Source organism: Pseudopodoces humilis, chromosome 24 (assembly GCF_049639895.1).
Source record: "Pseudopodoces humilis isolate 2021_Gansu_Grassland_sample_001 chromosome 24, ASM4963989v1, whole genome shotgun sequence".
Lineage (NCBI taxonomy): Eukaryota > Metazoa > Chordata > Aves > Passeriformes > Paridae > Pseudopodoces > Pseudopodoces humilis.
The window spans coordinates 533,462-554,267 of record NC_142223.1 but is presented as its reverse complement, the minus strand read 5'-3'; the positions used below and the strand labels follow the sequence as shown (position 1 = coordinate 554,267).

General features: G+C 45.7%; 1 protein-coding gene across 4 annotated transcripts in view; it reads right to left on the bottom strand.

Annotated features, from left to right (window-relative positions):
- The window catches only part of SPEN (spen family transcriptional repressor), a 63,572-nt gene that overhangs the window by 41,178 nt on the left and 1,588 nt on the right, over positions 1–20,806 (bottom strand). For all 4 annotated transcript variants that reach the window (XM_014257261.2, XM_088066381.1, XM_014257263.2 and 1 more), the window contains exons 2-3: positions 6,028–6,348; positions 2,233–2,709 (exon numbers count right to left, since the gene is read on the bottom strand). In XM_014257261.2, the coding sequence (XP_014112736.2) occupies positions 2,233–2,709; positions 6,028–6,348 (798 nt within the window). The remainder of the gene's footprint in view (positions 1–2,232; positions 2,710–6,027; positions 6,349–20,806) is intronic.

The following is a 20,806-nucleotide window of genomic DNA, read 5'->3' as shown; positions in this document are numbered from 1 at the left end:
CAGCTTGCTAAAATCCTCAAGACCACCACAGAAATTGCAGACAATAATTATTCTCCAGACAAATGAAGCTGGATACATTACACAGCAAGTGGGAGCACCAAACCAGGGAAAAGGGGGTGAGGCAGCTTTCTCTCACCAACAGGGTTTGAGGGGTTTAATATTTACATGGCTAAATTCAAAATGTGTTGAAAATTAAACACTAGTGCTTTGAGAGACTTCAAGGCCAGGTGGGATTTTGCTTCCCAAAGTGAAGAGAGTTAAATGTTTATTATTATCTGATTGCTGAGAAACATGTAAAACTCTTTTCTGATCCTTCAAAATTAAATATACAATCCACCAGATTCCATTACTTGCTTGACTGAGTTTGATTTCATTGTATTAATAAGAAAAAAATGTTTTATTTCCTCCCAGAGTATCGTCTACTTTTCCATTATTACAACTAGAAATTGCCAAGAAAATGAAATGCTCGAGCACAGCAGACACTGCTTTTCTTCTCGTTAAATCTTAAAACTTGGTTCCAGTGGGATCATATTCAGTCCTCTCAAATTCAGAACAGAATTTCATCCTGCCTCAACATCCCAACAATGACATTTTATAAATATTACGAGTTTCTTGGACGCCTTTCTCATTCCACAAGGAGCAGAGAAGCACTCTGTTTAGGGATTTTTTTCTTCTTCCTCTGCTTGAGATTTTTTTATTAAACCTTAAATGTAACCAGCCCTCCTCAATCCATTTTCTGCAGGATTTTTTTGAGACCTTTGGAAGTCTCGCAGATTTTCTGAGCTGTAATAATTGTGAAAAATCTTTGACAAAGGATTGTCTTTATTCAAGCAATGATAAAGCTCTCATTGAGAGAGGTGCTGGAAATAAACAAGTGCTTAAAGCAGCCTAAAAGTTGTCTTAAATCTCCACCTGCTCTCCAGCCAAGACAGGACCTGGATTTCTAAATCCAGGAGGAGCAAACAATAATTAAAAGAAGTAAATAAATCTTTGCATGGTTCTTTAGACATGAGGGGGGTGGGGCAGTCAGAAGAGGAGACACTGATTTCCTCATCTTCCCTTCTCTACGCTTTCCATGAGTGTCAGCCCATCTCACCCTTCCAGGAGGTCCCACATTCAAGGTAAGATTTTGTGAGAATAATTCCCTTGGTCAGAGAGTTCTGCCAGTGGTAAAATTCCATTCACAGTGTTATTCACAGAATCCTAGAACAGGCTGGGAGGGACCTTCAAGTTCACCTAATTCCACCCCTGGGTTGCTCCAAGCCCCGTCCAACCTGGCCTCAGACACCTCCAGGAATGGGGCAAGCACAGCCAGGGCCTCACCATCCTCACACACAGGAATTCCCTCCCAAAATCCCATCTAACCCTGCCCTCTGGCAGTGGGAAGCCATTCCCCCTTGTCCTGGCACTCCAGGCCTTTGTGAAATCAAACACTCTACTGGTACACTTATTTGCTTAATGAATATTTTTAGTTTTAGAAAAGACCTGGTATGCAAAGGAAACACTGCCAACTCTGCAAACCCTCCTGAAGAGCAGAGCTCTTCGCCAAAGAGCATAAAACATTTATGGGTGCAACTGTAGCTTTGTGGTTTCCACTCTTAGGGTGAATTTACTATTAAAAGACCAAATACCAGAGAGGCACTTCAACATGAATTTAAAAATTATTAAAAGAAATCAGTGATTTTCTAACACCTTCTTTTCTCCCCTGTAGGTCTTTTGTAAAGCCACGCAAATACAGAGCTATTGCAGAACCAAGGACACGGGAAACACATCCCCAGGAATGGCAAACTTGCGTTATTTTTTAAGTCTTCCAATTCTACAATTTTTGCTGGGAGGCAGCAGGGGAAAAAAATGGGAATGTGACAAATCAACCTTGTGAATGTCAGCGGTGTCAGGGAACAAGAAGAAACAGAACAATACCACTCATCATTTCCCAAAGTATGTTGAAGTGTGGTCTGTAAAAAAAAACCTTAGAAATTGCTTTTCCTCTCACTGAAGCAAATAAAAGCGACCCCATTCTCCAGGCACACGGGCAGCAAGGCCTTGTGTCTGTACATCCCTGCTCTGCCCAGCCACCACCTCACGGGTGCTGCGTGGATCCATCACGGAACACAACCCCTGGTGCCAACCGAGCCTTTTTACATTTCACTCCGGATCACTTCTACGTCAACCACCAAAGCTTTGCCACGGAACAACTCGGGCTCACACCTCGGGACCCGTGGAGGGACCTACCTGTCACTGCTGGTGCTGCTGCTGCTGCTGAGGGAGTCGCTGCTGGAGGATCTGCTCCGGGAGCCGCTGCCGCTGGGGGAGCGGGCGGGCCGGGCGGCCTGGCTGGCCAGGCGCTGCGGGGACTGCGTCCTGGACTGCGACGAGTGCGGCGACCGGCTCCGGCTGTGCTGGTAGTTCCTCTCCGGCCTTCTGCCTCGTACCTCCCGTGTAATGTCATCCCTGTAGATATCCCTGTGTACCACACTGGGCAATGTAAACTGCTCCCGGGCCCTAGGTTCGTATCGGGGGTCGTGAGTGTCAAAACGGTTTGGGCTTCGGCTCCGAGAAGTGTAATAGAGCCCGTGTTGTAAGGTCCGCTCCCGAGGGTCTCTATAGTAATCCTGATCGTAATGTCTCGTCCGATCAAATCCGCCCGTCCCCCGCTCATGGTGTCCATAGGCACTATGTTCATAAGCACGCTCCCTGTTATCTGAAGCCCTGCATTTGGGAAGGGGGAAAAATATTGCATCAGAAAGGGGCAGGCACAACTAAAAGCAAATCATGCAAACATTCACGGCAGCACTCGACTTATTGTTGCGACTGCTTCTCCACTAACCAGCAATAACCTATCAAGCAAACAATGACAAACTTCAAAACGTTTTACTTGACTCCAAAGTTATATTTGTATACGATCAAACTGAGCAATCATTTTGGTTTAATCACAATATGGGGCTTTCATGACCAGCAACTTGCCTGCACAGGAAAAATTTCTGCTTTCCCACGCAGAATCCTCATTTCAGTTGTTCTTTTTCTTTTAAATTCCATAAGCAAGAAAAACTTCATGTTTGTGGACATCATCATTAACTTATTCTTTTTCTCTCCATTTTTGCTTAAGAGCTTCAAAATTAATTTTTTTATTTGAAATTTGGTAATTACTGGAGCTCTTGTAATTATCCTTCTGCAAAAATGGCATCACAAATTGGGCTGTAGCCATGAAAGCCTCCATGCAAAGCATGACCCAGAGGTGAGAAGCTGCTTTCAAAAGGGGTGGCATAACCCATAGAGAATTCCCAGAAAATTAGGGGGGGTTCTTGTTGCTGTTCTAAATTATTTCACCCTCTTAGAGGGAATTTCTGCTTTGACCAGATTGCTACACTCATTTCTTGTAAAAGCTGTGGACACTACAGAAACATCTCCATTACTGATGCTGGAGCTGTAAGGATGCTGCAAGGTCCCCAGAACATACTAAGACCTTACACAAGGACTGGGAACCCAATTTTTAGGAGGCGTTTTTGTTGTGACTGCTGCTGTTGCTGCGATCACAGAATTTCTATCTGCACAAGCTGCTGCTTTCCAGCAGCTACAGTCCAGTTAATTTCAGTGCTTTGAACACTTTAAATTGAGAAAGGCTCAGTGATGTTCTGAGTTAGTGTGATCTCTCAAATAAAGAGACAATAAAACTGACATATAAAGGAACACTACAAATAGTTGAGTATTCCAATTTAGACAAGTATTAGGATGGTACATCTTAGTTACCTCCACAAAATGTAAGATCCATAATGGCTACAACATTGAACATTTAAAAACTACTTCTAAAATTCTAAATATATCAGGGTAGCCAAAGTTAATTTAAAAATTAATTATCCATCTAATGAAGGACATTTCAACCTTTTTTTCAACCTTCTCTCTCAGATTCTTCCTTCAGAATCTGTTATGAGTCACTTCAGTAATCCCCTGAATCCAAATAACCCAATTCTGCCTTGTGCCTCCTCCTCCTCTCCTGCATCACAGCCCTAGTTCGAATGGCAGAAATATTTCAGGGATCTTTTATAAACTGAAAATGAGATTTGAATCTTTTTTCGATTACCATCTCAGGAAGTGCCTTCCATTCCTTCTCCAATGAATCACTAGATCCTTAATCCTCTCAATATATTCACTCTCTCTTGTTAAACTGTAACTCATATCAAGCTTTCTACAGGGTTCCCTCACATCTTGCCTGCATTTTTTTCTCTCAAATTATATATAAAAAACTACTTAACCAGAGCAAGAGAATGTCATTAACTTCTACATCTGCTTGAAATTCATTGTTGCATTTCTATTTCCATTACCTCTTGCTTGCAACAATGGAATTTTGAAAGCTATTTCAGAATCTGGCACAGAAATGTGTCTCTGTTTTGGTTCTTTTTTCCCCCTTTTGAAGGACCAAGATCAACAATTTAACAAACTATTGCATTTAGCATCCTAAAGTGTTAATCAGTGACAGCTGATTTAATGAGGTCAGAGAAAAAGCAGTATTTTCTAGCGGGTTACTGCTACAGAGCTGACAGAAAGAACAAATCCTTATCCATGAGAAGGACACAGAAGACAGAGGAAGCAGAGCTGAGCAGCTACTGGCTACAGTGCTTTCTTCATTTATCTATTAGTACTAAGTGCTACTGGAGTTAGTGGAAAGAGAGGGTTTGACTTGGGTTAGGAGAGGGGCTAATATACACAGGGCAGGACATACCAACCTTTTCCAAGTGTGGGAACACGACCTATATTCCCAATTAAATCTAGGGAGAGAATTGTGAACATAACTTCCCCAATTTTGGCCCCTCTTACAGGGGTAATCCACCTTCTTAATGGGCAAGGGTGTCAAATGATATTTTAGATGAACCAACAAGAAAAAAAAAAAAAAATCTTAGTGACAGGACACAAAAAAAAAAAATCCACTGGACGGAAGTAGTCCCAGACTGAAACCGTAACTCTGAAACCCCCAGACTTCTTTCTTGAGACAGAAGGCACTTAAATAGATCCATAATTTTAATTTCCAGCCCTAAGTCTGAATCAAGCAGCTGGTAGAAGATCCCCCGAGGCCCGAGGGCCCTGACGCTGCTGCCAGCAGGCATCCTCTGGCCGCCTTGGTAACCATCCAGCCCAGTCACGTCTCACTGGTGTATCCACAAACGGGTATTAGCACCACGTCCTTAAAGCTAAAGTATGTTTAATGTGGAGCAGCAGAGAGCTTTTTAAGAGACTAGATAGTAATCCACTCCCCATGGCTACTGGCGTCTTGACTGTATACCATCCAATAAATTCAAGGCAGTAGTTCTTATCCCATCTTTAAAAAAAAATAAACTATAATTTCCAAAATTTAGTAATGTCCGTCATCTCTTTTTGCCAATACCATCAGAAAGAATAATCCCAATAACTTGGAAATGATGTAGATCCAAAATGGAACCATCACAAGCTGCCTTCGGTCTTCTCCATCCAAGCGTTATTTCCATGGCTAAGTGTTGTCGGTAGAATCCAAGGGGCCGCACCATTAAAGTCTACTATGAATTTTGTGGTGACAATCCAATTAACATACCCGCTGCATATAGTGAGAACTGAGAGCTAGGCATCAAGCTTTCACCGAATTCTAGGTTCTAGTATTCCGAAGATACTCCACAGAGAACTTCACCACATGTTGTAGAGTAAGATAGCTCCATCTGGCAGCAGGGATACATCCAGCAAAGCCTTAATATTATCCAAGAAATGGGATCGCTACTTCTAGAAAGGAGTAACTCCAATATCGATGCTGGCCAAAGGAAATCTTCCATCTTAAAACCACCTTATTTCAAGTGTAGGTAGATATCCAACCAGCTGCAGGACACATCCTCTATGGATCCACAAGGTACCAGCCACTGGGATAGAAATCACTTCCGTTTCCAACCCAAAATAGGAAACATAGATAATTCCCAAAATTTTAAATCCATCTGGGGGCCCTAGATACGAGTTTGTGTTTCTCACCATATCAAATACAAAATACCTGCCTAGAGAAACCTTGGAACTTACCCATCAAGTCTCCGCTCATAACGTCCTTCCCGTGCATGAAGTGATGGTGGGGGGCCGTAAGTGGGCCCCCCACCACCTCCTCTGAACCCAGAAACCTCTCTACTACGAGATGCTATGGAAACTGTATCATCCAATCCCCGTGCAGCACTGGGAATGGTTCCTGGCTCATTATAATCCGTCCGTAGGTCTCTATCTCCCATTTTGTTGACAGAGTTGTGTGCCTTCTGGGCACTTTTGATGTCCACAAAATCCACAAACGCTGCCACTCCACCTTCCGACCCCCTCTTAGGGAGGATTTTGACACTTTCGACACGTCCATATCTGGAAGAGAAGCAAAGCAGAGCACACACGTTAGTGCTGGTGGAAAAAGACCATGTTTAATAACATTGCCTCCTGCAAAATCAACATCCAACCATTCACCCCTTCCCCTGTGCCAGGAAAATCAATCACTGGTAGACACCAAGAGGGGAAAAGCCATTTAAACTTTCCGTGGTTACATTTAAACTCCTCTCTAGCAGTGTGAGGAGCCTACAATGGAATCACCCTTTTTATAGCAACAGAGCAGCAGCAGCTGAAGAAATAGAAAGGTGTTCACAACCAGAGCACCCTGCACATCATTAGTCTGACACAATTAGAGGCACAATTGAAACAAAACCGTGTCACAAAGAGAAATACAGACAGCCAACAATTTTCTTAGGAGACAAATGACCTTGACACAGCAATTCCACTACTTTGATCTGTATTTAACCCAGAGTCTGCACTGTGATCTTCATTCCTGATCTCAAACCCACTTACTTGCAGAGCTGACAGGACACAAGGGCAGCAGGGACCCCCAGACCCAGCTGCTGCTCTGGGGTTCAGCCTCCCACCCCCACTCCAGACCCAGCTGCCCAACAGGAGCTGGGAAATGCCAGAGGGAATGTGACACCACCCTACGTAATGTATGTTAAGTAACTGCAACACTGGCACTTATGGATGAGTAAATGTCTATGCAAAATAAAAATAAACCCAAACATGTTTGTGTACACAAGGAAACAAGATGTAAAAACATATTTAAATAACTTGCATCCACTCACAGCAGAAAGGACAAGCTGGGTGGGATGAGCATAGTGACGTTTTAACAGCCAACAACTGCAGGGTTTGGGTGCTCAGATTGCTCAGCCAAAAGATTCTGAGCAAACCAGGGAAAAGCTCTGAACTGCAGTTGGTAATCCAGGACAAGGAAAGGCAAAAAGTGTATTTTTGAATGTGCTGACATAGAGGAAAGGGACACACAAATAAAAAAGCTAATCAGGAAGTATTTGTAAACTCCATGGAGAATTATTGTGGAAAAATTTCTATGCACAAAGGCAGCACAAGGCCGGGAAGATGTAAACAGACCTTACACAGGCAGAACCACACGCAGGGAGAAGGGAATACAAGCGCCAGGCTGAGGCACACACGCTGTCAGATCCCGGAGCTGCCTCGCTTTCATGCCTGCCTTTTGCTACACCTTACAATTTCATCATTGTTGTTGGATGACTAATCCTTAAATACAATCTGAAAACCTGCCTCGCTGACTGCTGCCTTCTCACTCCAGCCTGACCTACTACACTTCCATGTAACCTGGTTTGGATTTAGAGCCCTTTTTTCCCTGGTTTATACTCCATTGAACACGGCTGTGTGCACAAACAAGAGCACTGTCCAAGAAAGAACACGGTCACACAGGAGACACGTTCCTGCCTCTCGGCTGTCCAGGGCTGAGCTTGTCACCTTCGTGCCCCTGGGTACAGCAAAGGGATGTTAATTCTTGGCAGTTTCCCAATCTGTAAGGCTCTGGGGTTCAGGAAAGAACCTGTTTGAGAAAATGTCTGTGCCACGAACGAATGTGACAAAAAAAATGGAAAGTAATTAGGAATCCTAGTTAGAATCACCCTTTAACAGGTTTCAGTGCCAGTTCTCTGCAAACCAAGATGGACTTCAACCCACATATCGAAACCACATACTTTCCAAAATGACTGGTTAGAACACACACTTTCCTTTTGCTTACTGTGTTTACATGTTCAGTTTCTGGAACATGAGCCCATATTTGCCTTCAATCTTCAGGGCAGAACAGGATTAAGATACTATTGATAACGATATCGATATCCCTAAAATCCTGGCTGTCCTGTGACTGCAGCCACCATGGCTCACCTCACATGAAGCCCTGCCAGCCACTGACATCAGAGCTGGAGTCTCAATGACTGCGGGCTCCCCACCTTGACAATTACTGCCTAATTCTGAAATCCTACCACACACATGTTATTATACATACACAGTCAGAACTCGGTCATTCTTATGCTGCAGAAGATGCAGAGCGTGTTCAAAATGTTCAAATATCTGAGCTCGCGCTGCCCAGAAAGCAGAGAGGATACAAAACACCAATATCATAAGGTCCCCACCTACCACAAAAACCACCCAGCAAAGGTGTGACTCTTCCCAATATGAATTTCTACACTGGAAGAAGTGTACTTTGGTTATTAAATTATTTTTTTTCCTAAATAAGAAATGGATGGGGGAGACCACTACTGTATCACACTGCAGCCACGGTGCTAAATCACTGCACTCCAAGACAGCGCCTGTTAATCCCCCGTTATCCAGATACACAAATCCACGCTGTGCCTTGGTGTCCTGCCCCGTACCCCTGACAGCCCTGAGGATAATCTGTGGCAATCTCCTTTGCTGAAAGCGAGGGAGGCAGACGAGAGGAGGAGAAAGGGAGCACAAGGGGGATGAAAGCAAAGCGAGGAGGAGAGAGCCCCGAGCGCTGCAGGGAAGGTTTGCCCAAGGGCTGCAGACATCCCTCAGTCCCCAGGGCGAGGATGAATGTGCGAGAGATCCGGGCCGGCCGCACCCACTGGCGGCTCTCCGAGCTGCTCCTGTCTTGGCAGATGCTGCCGGGAGGAGAGCAGGGGGAGAGGAGCGAGATCTGCAGTGCTGCATCACCGCATGGCTTCACTGCAGCACACTCATGTTACACGGGAAAAACAGCACGCTTGCTGAAGGGCTGGGGAGGACAGGCGGCCACAGCACCTTCGAGGCGAGATGAACACGCTCCGAGGAACAACCTTTGTCCCTCCAGAGGGCTGGGAAGAGGGGACAAAAGGCCAGGGGAGGCGTGGCCACGACCTTTGGTAGCACTGGCAGAACAGCTCCTCTCAAGCTTCGCCTGTAGCGCTCCACCTGTGCGTCAGCCCTTCCCAAGGCTGCGCTCTGCAATCGCTGCCAGACCAACACAAACAAAGAGGTGCCTTCGCTCAGCTCCCGCTGCAGGCTCCAACAAAAACAAGGCCTTTCAGTGCCTCTTTCTGTCCACAACTCCCGCAGATTAATCATTAGCTCCGCACTGTAACAAAGGCAGCCGAGGCCGGGTTTTTGGGGAGGTTTGCAGTCCAACCTGGAGCAGAGGAGACGAGGACGTGCGGGAGCTGTTATGTCACCAAGCCCCTCCACCAGCACAGCACGACAGAAGCATCCGCCTGTAAACACACATCGAGCAGTCCTTGCAGAAAAAAGTTGCCCAATAATCACAGCTCGAACAAAGCCACGCTAATCCAGCTTTTCAGACAAAGAAAAGGAATTCATAATTTAAGCATTATCGGTTTATTCACTGTGGATCAAAGCACCTCTATATTGAAGCAGCTGAAATGTCTCTGGGTTCTTGGCACGGCTGCTCAGCATGCTTTCCTCGCTCCCAAAGCAGGACACAGCACAGCCGGGTTGGGAAACGCCAGTGCAGGGCCGGGCTGGTTCCTCCTCCCCAGGAGCCACATGTCAGCCAGGCACAGCCAAAGGCATCCCACAGCCTGCAGCCCTCCCTGCCCCAGGGACCGGCACCTCCATCTCCCAGCTCCAACAAACCACTGCAGCTCGGCTGCTCACTCCGAACACTCTTCCTGCTGTTCCAAGCAAAAGCAATCTAAACAAAGCACAGGTTACACCAGCCAGTAACTGTGTAGTAAGCAAACCTTACTGTTTAGTTGCAATATTCTATAAACTGATTAGGATCTTGATAGGACGATCTGTACATGATAAAAAAAGGTGGGTTGAAGTGAGGGAGATTTGTTCTTAATATATACCAAATCCCACTTCAAATCACGGCATCTTCCTGTTTCTCTTGCTGTGCTCCCCACAAGCTTGTGAAGACCTTTCATCCCCACCCATCTTCACCACTGCAGAGTTCTGCAGGTCAGCTACATCCTGGCCTAAGAAACTTCACAGCATTTTTATTTAGAAGCTGGCACCATGCTCCATTCCACGTACTACTAAATGTAACAGACACTGCAGGACCCAGAATAACGCAGAAGCTTTTTCTGTGTGTTTCTGCCCATTAGAAGCATGATTTGACAAGCTGCTCCAATACAGCAGGACACCCGAGTATTTTGTATTCACTCAGGTTCCCTTTGACTGCAGTCAGGTATCTTTAACCATCTGAAAAGCTCGGCTGATTTTGCCGTGCCACACTCAAACTCCTTCCTCCTCCGTGATTATATAACCCCAGCAAGCCCCAGCCTGCATTATTCAGTAAAATGCTCACACAGCTTGAAGCTTTCCTTGGCCAATCACATTCCTCTGTCTTTGTTGTTATTTCATAACAAAATAATGTGTCCTGAAATAATACTTCACCAGATGTTTGTGCCTCTTCTCCTTATTCCTGACACCAAATCAATCCAAACACCCCACGCTAGGGGTACTCCAGCCCTGCATTCCCCCTGCACAAAGCAGGTCTGCTCCAGGTACAGGGAAATCCAGGATGTGCAGATACTAAACCTCCAGAAAGCAGGATGCCACCACCCTCCACGGGGGATTTCAGCCAGGCTGATGGATGTCTGTGGAGTCCTCAGTTCTAGGGCCTTCTGCTACCGTGGACACTCATTTCACAACCTGAGAAACTGGGCTCACCACAAGAGCACGTGCAGCCACTTCCCAGCCATAATAAGCCAAAATAAGACCCTAAAGAGCAGCACCAACCACACTGGGATCTTACCAGCAGCAGGACACTGAGCCACAGGGACAGCTATCCTGCAGAAATCCCGTTTGGAGCTAAGCACCAGCCTCCAGTACCACCAGCTCCCGGCAGGAACTGCACAGTGAGCACCTCCCACCTGCTCCCATCACAAAATGTGTTTAATGGTCACCACTGAGAGAGCTCCTGAGCCAGGAACACAAAGGGAACTTGTATCTCTACACGGGTGTTTGAAAAGATTACGGCACTACAACTGATCACAACAAGGGCAGTGATACAATAAATGAAATATGCAGCAGTTCAAACACATTTATCCTAAGGAAATTATATCCCACCATGTTCCAAGCTTCATATTCATTATAGCCATGTGCTTTAATGCCACAAAATTTATATATACACTTGTAATTTTTTTTAAAAAAGGGAATTTCATATGTAGAGTGATATAAGATGGTATTTCACTACCTTCAGACCTGAGCAGCACAAGTCTTTGGAATTAAACTGTGCCTCAAGTAATGCAGAGCATTACTCAAAATCTGACAGTATCATCACATGCCTGGCAGGAAAGATTTGAGGATTGAGAGACACAGAAAAATCAAGGCATCCAAACAAAAACCACTCAAAACTGCACTGACTGTTTCATTAACACAGTAACCAATGTGCAGTTGACAGCAAAATTAGGGACAGACCATTGAGAAGAGCATGCACGGGGCTGGGATGAAAATCATTCCAATTCATTGAGATAAATCTTGATAGAAACAAGCAGAATTCCACCATCCTGGAAAACTACACTTAAAATCAAGTCTGACAAACGTGGGGAACTGTCACCTGTTGAGCCACAATCATTTCACTTTGTAGGACTGCCTGACAGCAGCTGCACTCAGGGCAGACCAGGAGCAGTATTTACTGTGGACAACTCAATAGTAAGTCCTGGCTGGCTCCCTCACCAACCGTGTCCTTCACACACTCCACAAACCTCCCTGCTTCCTCTCTGCTGTATTTCCAGCAGACACCTGGGATGGTTAAGTCCCCCACAGGAACAAAAGTTATCATGAGATTTCTCTCAGCTGCTTAGAGGATATTTCATCTGTCTCTTCAGATGAAACTGGTCTCCTGGTTGGGAGGTCTAGAACAGACTCCCACCGGGATATTTGCCTTGTTAGCCTTGCCACCATTCTTTCTCATAAACAATGAACCCTGTCACCATCATCATTAAGCTCTAGACAATCCAAACACTTCCTAACACACAGGGCTACTCCACCACCTCTCCTTCCTTGCCAATTCCTTCTGAAGAAGTCATTCACTGCATAACTCCAGTTGTGCCAGCCATCCCCACCATGATTCCATAATGGCAACACATACCATCATCTCCTGCTGGGCAATGGTTTCCAGCTCCTCCTGTTTCTCACCTGTGCTGGGGGCACTGGTGCAGATAAATTGCTCTGTCTATAAAGATAAGACACAGTGAGTGGCTGGGACAGCACTCTGGACGGTCAAAGTAGGAAAGCTCATCCACGAGTGACAAATCCAGGAGATGTGCGTCTTTTAAATCCCTCACCTTCCCTGTGCCAAGCAAAATAAAAGCTCCACATATCACAAGGAGCTCTGGTTTTCAAGCCACACCAAGAACAGCCCTTGTGACAACAATGATTCAGAAAGATGCCCTAATTACCAAGCTCCCATTATTTTCTAGATTACAATCTGAGATGCTTTAAAACCTGTTTAGAGTGATCTTTATTGGCTCTGTGACCTTTGGGGGGAGAAAAACAACATTCTTCAGGGCATTGTCTGCAGCTCTTCTTCTAGTAATAAAGATCTTCAGGGAAACGTCAAAATTTAGGAGCAGAAACAATCAAGCAGGTTACAGAACTCAGCCAGACAATCCTGGGGTGAATCCTGAGCACAACACTCATATTTCTACCCTCCTGCCCCAACACCTAAAACACTCAAACCCGGACCCCACTGGACTTGGCAGCTCCCTCTGGCCCCCAGCAGCACTCAACGGGAAATCTCCCAACTCCCGACTACAAGCAGGGGTTTTGTTAATGAGATACAGCACGTGTTCCTGCCACGCACGGAAAACAGCTACGGCTTTGTCTGCACTCATAATCCCTCCCTAAGAGATGACAAAGTAGGAAACTAAAAAGCTAGCATAGGCACATTCAGCGATACTCCTGATACCTCTGGTATTTAGGAGCAACATGCTCAACAGATCAGATAGTCTGGAGATAACTCCATGCTGGAACAAGTGCTTGCCTCTTGCTTTACAGCTCAGCCAAATGCTCCATTTTAAGACCCCAAGTAAGAGTGATTCCTAATGAAGACATTTTATTTATGTCTTTATTGCAAAGTGACCTTTTGGATACTGCTGAAGTATTAATATACAAATGGAATTATTATGTACCATAGAGGGAAGAAACCAAATATGTAAACCTGCGTTTTCATAGTTGTCACTTTTGGTAGCAACGATTTCATCCAAGAGTCAAGACACCAAGAAATTTTTCTGCAACCGCCATGACAACCACTTCTGCCACAGATAAGCTGTTGCAGCCAACACGCATCAGGTCACATGTGAATATAGGTGCATTGCACCCATTCCTTAAAATACTGACCAGTTCCACTGTAAGACCCCCAGGACACGGAACAGCCCCCTGGAGGAGTCCTGGCAACCTTTCAAACCAGGGAAAAGAGAAGCACAGGGAAGCCAAACCCATGCTTTGGACATGGGGATTACATGAAGCTGGATGAATAAAAACGCCTCTCAGCACTCCGTGCAACATCTCACTGGGCGACATTTAATATCCTCCCCACCCAGTCAGCAGTTCCACTGCCAGCAGCACCAGGAGAAGCCAGCATTGCATCAGCCCAGCCCGAGCTCCACTGCGCTGCAGCGAGAGGCTCAACACAACATCAGCCACTTCCAGCTGCCAGGGAAACCGGAGCACAGCCACCTCAGCCAGCCAGGACAGACAAAGTCGCCTACTAAGGCACTTCTCCTAGTTTTTTCTTTGGAACAATCTAGGAAAAGCATGGAAGCACCCATAACTTATTGGTATATATATTATTTTTAAAAAAAAATTAAAAAAAATCCAAGTGGCTTTGTGAGCAGAACTAATGAAGACTCATTTCTTACGGATGCGTGTCTTGAGGTCGAATTCTCTGGCGTCCAATAACTGCCAGTTCCCACTGCAGCTTTTCCCACGGTCAGGAACACCTCTTTCCCATGTGGATTCTTTAATGTCTAATAAGGGCTGTGCTCTCACTGCAGCTTTTCTCTCCATGGGGTCGCTAATCAGGTCTCTCTCTTCTATTAAAACCGCTTGTTTTCACAAAACTCAAAGGAACATCGTGTCTCTGAGACTGAATATCCCCTTCGCCCTCAGGTTTAGCTGAAACTGGCAAATGGGTTCAATATTGATTAGGGAAGATATATATACACATGGCAGGAATACCTCAATCTGCTCTCCAAGCAGAATAAATATCACTATTTGTAGAAGCACGGAAAGGTTACAGAAATATGTACGAACTCTGCATGTTCAGCTGTGTTGTCTCAAGCACAGCAAGCTGTGATTCTTTATCCCCAACCTCCACAGATGCACACCGTCACATTCCTACACACTAGACACAGAGCCGCCCAATTCCATCTCCAGGGCATTTTTTTTTCTTCCAGCTTAAAGCATAATCTGCAGATTTGTTTCAAAAACACCAGTGGTGATAGGCTATGTTCAATGCTTTCTGCACAGGAATTGCTCAAGCCTGTTCTTTTGTGCAACTGATTTTAGGATTTGTTTGGATTTGATGTTAAGAACACGCTGCATCGCAACTGTAGGGGAATCTCTTGATTAATCAAGTTTTTTTTCACTCTTACATGAAAGGGTAATTCCCCATCTCACTTTTGCTTCTCCAAGCTCTGCTTTGCACGTATTCAGCAGCAGATGGAGGAAAATGCAGAGTCACAACAGTATGGTCTCCCTGTCACGCTGCAGAGCTTCTGGGATGTGGATCATCTTGAAGTTTTGGAAGTTTTGGTCCCACTGGTACACACTTCTCCAGCAACAGACATTTACAAGCTCTTCTCCAAGGTTTTGTATGCTTTCCAGAAAATGGTACTTCAGAAGAAAAAAAATGTTCATCTGTCAGCAGTCTCTGAGACCACCTCAAGTGATGGAACTGCTCTTCCCCCTCAAGCTTCAACTGGCTTTGAACAAGTGACCAGCTTCAGTTCAGCCCATGGGTTCAACAACCTGAAATTCATTTCCGACAGAAATCAGCCAAGAGCTCTCAGTCAAATCCCCAACCACAGAAGCTCACCAATGCCTTGGTTAGGATCTTGACAGCAGGGAGGCAATGCAGGCAGTTCCCAGGCAGTGCAGCCACTCCTGCTCTGCCACCCCAGCCAGTCACCAAACACAGATGTGCAAATTCGTGACTCACCGCTTCCATGGCCCTGGAGAAAGTGCTTGTCCCTGTGACTAAAGCAACTGGCAGCACAGTCCTCAGCGTGAGCCAGGTGTCAGCCCAAGGAAAATAATATTCCCCACTGACAAGCGCCTGGCAAGAGCCTGGCACACACTCGGGTGTGTTTTGTCTGCAGTGACTACCTGCGCTCCAGGCACTTTCTCCACAGGCGAGAGCCTGGGACTTTCCAGAGCCGAGCTCCTGAACCACTCAGACTTTAATGGCTTTCCTTTTAGTGCAACTCAAAGTCAAGGTTTTGCAAAGCTGAGCAGGAAACTTGAGTTTCATCGCAACAACAGGTGAGATTTCACACCTCGGCTTTATGAGCCGACTTAAAGGACACCACACCAAAGCCTCGAGCAGAGCTGTATCTGGAGGAGAACACGTACTACCAGAGCAAGAGGGCTCCTCTTGCTTCAAAGGGTTCAAGGATATACCACACAACCAAATACACCAACACAACTGCTGGGAAAGCTGCTCCCTCGTTTTACGCCGTTTCAGTGATCAGCTTCACCTTTAAGCTGAAAAATCAGACTGACACAAGCCAGGCAAGAAATTAACTGCAGCCAAGCCAGGGGCTGTAAAGTCTGAAAGGATGTAGAGGAAGAGATGCTTCCTGAGCTCAACTGCTGCCAAAAAATGGTGTATTTCACCATACCTACAACCAACATTATTGCCTACAACATCAAGACGATTACAGAGTCAGCAGGTTAAACAATAACTATGGAAATGCACAAACCAAAGCAGTTGCTGTGTTTTACTCATGGTCCAGGAGCCTTCATCACCTCTGAATGTGCTGCTGCAGAACAGTGATGGACATGGCTTTCAGGAGATCTGAGCTGCCATTAAGGCAGAAAGGTGAAACCTCCAAGTAAGTGTGTGCGTATGTACAATCACCACGTGGGAAACACTGCTGACTTGTAGCCTGGCTGATGAAAAAAGCAACTTCTATCTGATTTTCATTAACTGTCCAAGGAGTCTTCAGAACACCACAAAAACTTGAGCAAAGGAAAGCACCGAGGCTGGTTGTACACTGTGAATTTCCATCCTCAAGCTCCTGTTCCTCCCACAACATTCCTAAATCAACATGCCAAAGATGCAGCTAAATTCAGAATCTTATTATGGAGAGCAATCATTTCTCTAGTTTATTCCTCAATTCATTCTTTAGGAATATTTGTCCTTGCAGTCTTTGGTTTCAGGGTGTCCTCAGACCTTAGCAAGTTCAATGAACTTAATGAAAAACACAAGTGAAATATCTCACTGGTTCTTGTTTTTGGTAGCTACAAACCCAGAGCACATCCAAGCCAGCAGCAGCTCCACAACTCACACCCACAGCAGCTCTCCTGAAACCTTCAGCAGCATAAAAGCAGCTGGAGAGGTGACCCTCAGCTCTACTCAGTTCCCTTTGCAGACATCCTCAGAACACAGTTTTGGTGTCTGTTATTTCTCAGGTGCCTCTTCACATGCAAAAGGGCATCTCCTTCTCTTCCTCACAACCCAAGAGCAGCAGGAAACCACCACAACAGCAAGACAAGCTGCAGTTGTGACACATCAGCTCACAAAAACAAAGCTCTTGAGGAGCCCCAGGTCCACCCTGACTCATCGCCTCATCCAACATCTGCCTTCTACTCATTTAGATATTTACTTCCTTTCTTATGGAAAGCCAGCATCTTTGCCCTCAGTGAAGACAAGGACTTAATTTTGGACACACCTTAAGATGTCAATAAAGTCATTTGCCAGGGAATTTGGCATGACTTTCTGGCCTATGAAAAGCAAGGAAGAATAAAAGAACAGTCAACAAGGCCATAACAAAGTGAATTTAAGCCTTTATTCATCTCCTATTCTGACCTGATGAATGGATTTAATACCTTTGTACGCCTCACTGGACTAGTAAATTCTCAACATATGAATCTGTTTTCTTGTACTCTGCAGGGATTATTTTACTGTTGTACCAAAGGAATTTAGAGTAAGGGCAAGAAATACCAAAAGCCAACATTGCTTTTGAGCGGCTCAACAACAGAAGCTGCTCACATCAAATCACAAATAATCACAACTAAACACAGCTTGGACCTTTGAAGAAACTTCAGAGAAGAAACAATGCCAACCAGGCTCAGCACACGACAGAATTTTGTGACCAAGTGACATCAACTTATCTTTCCACCACAGCTCAGCATATAAAACCACTTAATAGAAGCTTAGTCCAAATCTACACTCTTCATGGCTTCTCATTAAGTTTCTTTGAAATAATTACCCAGCCATTTCCTCAGCCAGTGTGGCGTCGAGCAGCTGCCACCTCAAGAGCAGAATGCGGAGCAGCCAGGGATCTCAGCCTGCTCAGAGCCCCCTCCGTGTCTCGGAGGCAGCTGCAGGCAGACACTGCTGGCTAACAAGCCAGGATGCCATGGACGTGGTGCCTGTGCGGCTTGAGGGCACTTGTGGATCAGTACTAGGAACAGAATTATTAAAGATCTGATGGAAAAGCACCACCACCACCCCAGTGAGCCACCTGAGTGACCAACCTACACTCCTTGTGAGGCTGACTTTCACTGGAACCCACTACAAGAACTTGCCTTGTACACTCCCCTTCTGATTCTGGGTAATTATTTTAATCCCCCAACCAGTGGTCTCTGGATGACATTACTGGAAGTGTTTGTAAAACCAGCACAAACAAGTTCTGACGCCACCCATTATTCCAGACATCACTCCAGTAAAACACAGGCACAAACTGTACCCTCCCCTCCTTCACAGCTCTGAGCTGAAAAAGGCAGTATCTCATCTGTGAAAATACCTAAAGTGACACAAATCAAGAGACAAATTCCTTCTGTGGCCTTACTTCTGTATTTTCCTACAATAAAAACACACCTGGATAGAGATCTGTACAGGTTGGGCCAAGTTAGAATAACCATCCATGTGTTTGCATCTCAAGTGATATCCAAGGACTTATTGATCAGTGATCACCAAAAAATGCCAGGGAACACATTTAAGAGCTTTACTAGAAAACTGGGAGCACCATTCCTTCTGACTCGAGCCAGTTCCCATGGAAAGGCATTGCAAGACCTGCCAGTGTCTGACACAAGAAGTTTTTCCTCCAAGTGTTCCACACCAGCAGTGGCCATCACCATCCTCACCCAGCCACAGCCTGCACTAGACCTACCAAAATTCCCCTACACCACCTCAGTCCACAGCGGTGACACGGAGCAGAAGGCACAGATTCCACCCTCCCAGGCCTAATTTACACTACAACCCATCAAGACAAAACATTTACTCACAAACTGACTGAATATTCTCTAGGAATTACTGAAAACAAACAGACACTCGCTGTCACGGCAGGTTTTTTGCAGTTATGTTTAAAATGCCAGCCACTTCTCCAGGAAGTATCTGAAGCATCTCCTGAGAGACAGACACTGGAACACAGCAAAGCCACACAAAGCCCATTTCCCATCCCCAAAAAAACTTTAAAAGTTATTTATCTCCTCCAAGATTGCCTTGATCTGCAATATATTCCATTCATTTTCAAGGAGCGCATTTGTTTCCTGAAATCCAGGGTTTCTCCTGGACTTGGTCGCCACTGTGAATGCCTTAATTCTCCCCCAGCACAGGATATTGCACACCACAGTCACATGGTCTGTCATTAAGAGGCTTTTACTCCTCTTTGCCCTTTGAAACACCAGTAACAGGACAAAGCCATGTTCTTCCAGATAACTGGAAGAAAACATAGGGAGGGAAAAAAATATGGAAGGGCAGCACTTGTGTTGGGGACAACTGTTACTATATTTAGTAAGCAAATTTAGCAAGCTGCTGAGCATCTGTTTCAGTGATGGTGAATGTGTTTTTTTCCCAGCATTAATTAGGTGAACCCAAACCACTGCTTCCACCACTTCCCTGAGCTCACATCTCCCAGGTCATAACTTGGATTCACTATTATTCCACCTGAACAGTGGATCTCCAATCCTGGAACTGGTTGCTCTTCTCTTTCAGGGTGCCCTAATAGCTCAGTTGAAAGGAAATTAGGAAGAGCATTAATTTTTGAAAAGGGAGTATTTGGGGTAAGAAACTGAAAGACAATTTCAATGCATTTAAATGCATGGAAAATCTCTCCTTTCCTATCAAGGAAACAGATTTTTAAAAGGGCTTTTAAGGAAAAAAACAGCACTGCTCATATAAGCCAGTGCTTCTAGAGACCAGCTTCAGTATTCTCTAATTTGAGAGAAGAATTCACAGCAGGGAGTTTTATTTCCATTCACCTCACTAAACTAAACAAACCAATCGGGAGCATTCGGGAAAAAATAATAAAAACAAGTATTTCTTCAAAATTCTCAATTCACCCCTTTACAGAATTCCTCGTGAGGCTGCAAATCCAGGCAAGGTTCCCACAGTCGATGGTTAAGTGAAGGGGGAAGGAGAGACAGCAAACCCTCCATACTCCTATGGAGTTTTAAAGTTTTAGGAGATTTTGCCTCTTTGGGAACAAGATGGTTGTTTCTGCAGCTCGCCCCCAGCAGGGACAGCCCTGCGAATGGGTTTCCACCCGGGCAGGCCAGTGTTTCCCAAGCACGGTGGAAAAACAAACACTGTGCTGAGCTGCACAGAGGCTCGGGGAGGGTGAGGCGATCCCCGGCCGCAGCCCAGCTGAGGTTTCAGGAGGTTTTCCCCCAAACCTTGCCCCGCTGCCGTGGCTCCCGTGGCCCCCGCTCCTCGCACGCGTTTCGCCCTATTCCCAGGCTGGGGGATGGGTGGGAACTGGGCTCTGCCAAGCCCCGCTCCATCCCAAAAGACTTTCTCTCCCAACTCCAGTGTCCTTTCCAAGGAGGGAGCCTTTCCCCTCCCCACCTTCACGGCAGGGCAGCCGCTTTCCTTCCCTCGGGATAAACCCACCAGGCCGTGAGCCTTGTGCAGCGTGTCCCTTCCCCCAGGCGAGCACGGGCATACAAAGGAAGCCTTGCTCCATTGTCCACCTAGAGCACCTAGACACCGAGCCCCGGCTCCAGGCTCAGCCCTCAGCCCTTTTCCCATCACAAATATCCCACTGGCTACACCCCACTAGCACTGGGAGGCGGCGTGTCATTCCCTCCGTCTGCTTCAGTACCTGCAGCCAAAGGGTTAAAGCGCGTTTTAACTCTTGACTGCCGTGACATCAACCTCATCCAAACACGCAAATCCCGGGCAAAAATCACTCTGCAAAAACGGGGAGAAATGCCTGGCTACTGAGCTCCTTCCCAGACCTCCGATCACAATTTGCCGAGGTAAAAACAAGCAAAAAAAAAGGTAATTAATTCAGCGCCTGCCATTTTTCCCATCCATCTCCAAGCAACAGTACCATAGCAACTTTTTCCCTCCTTT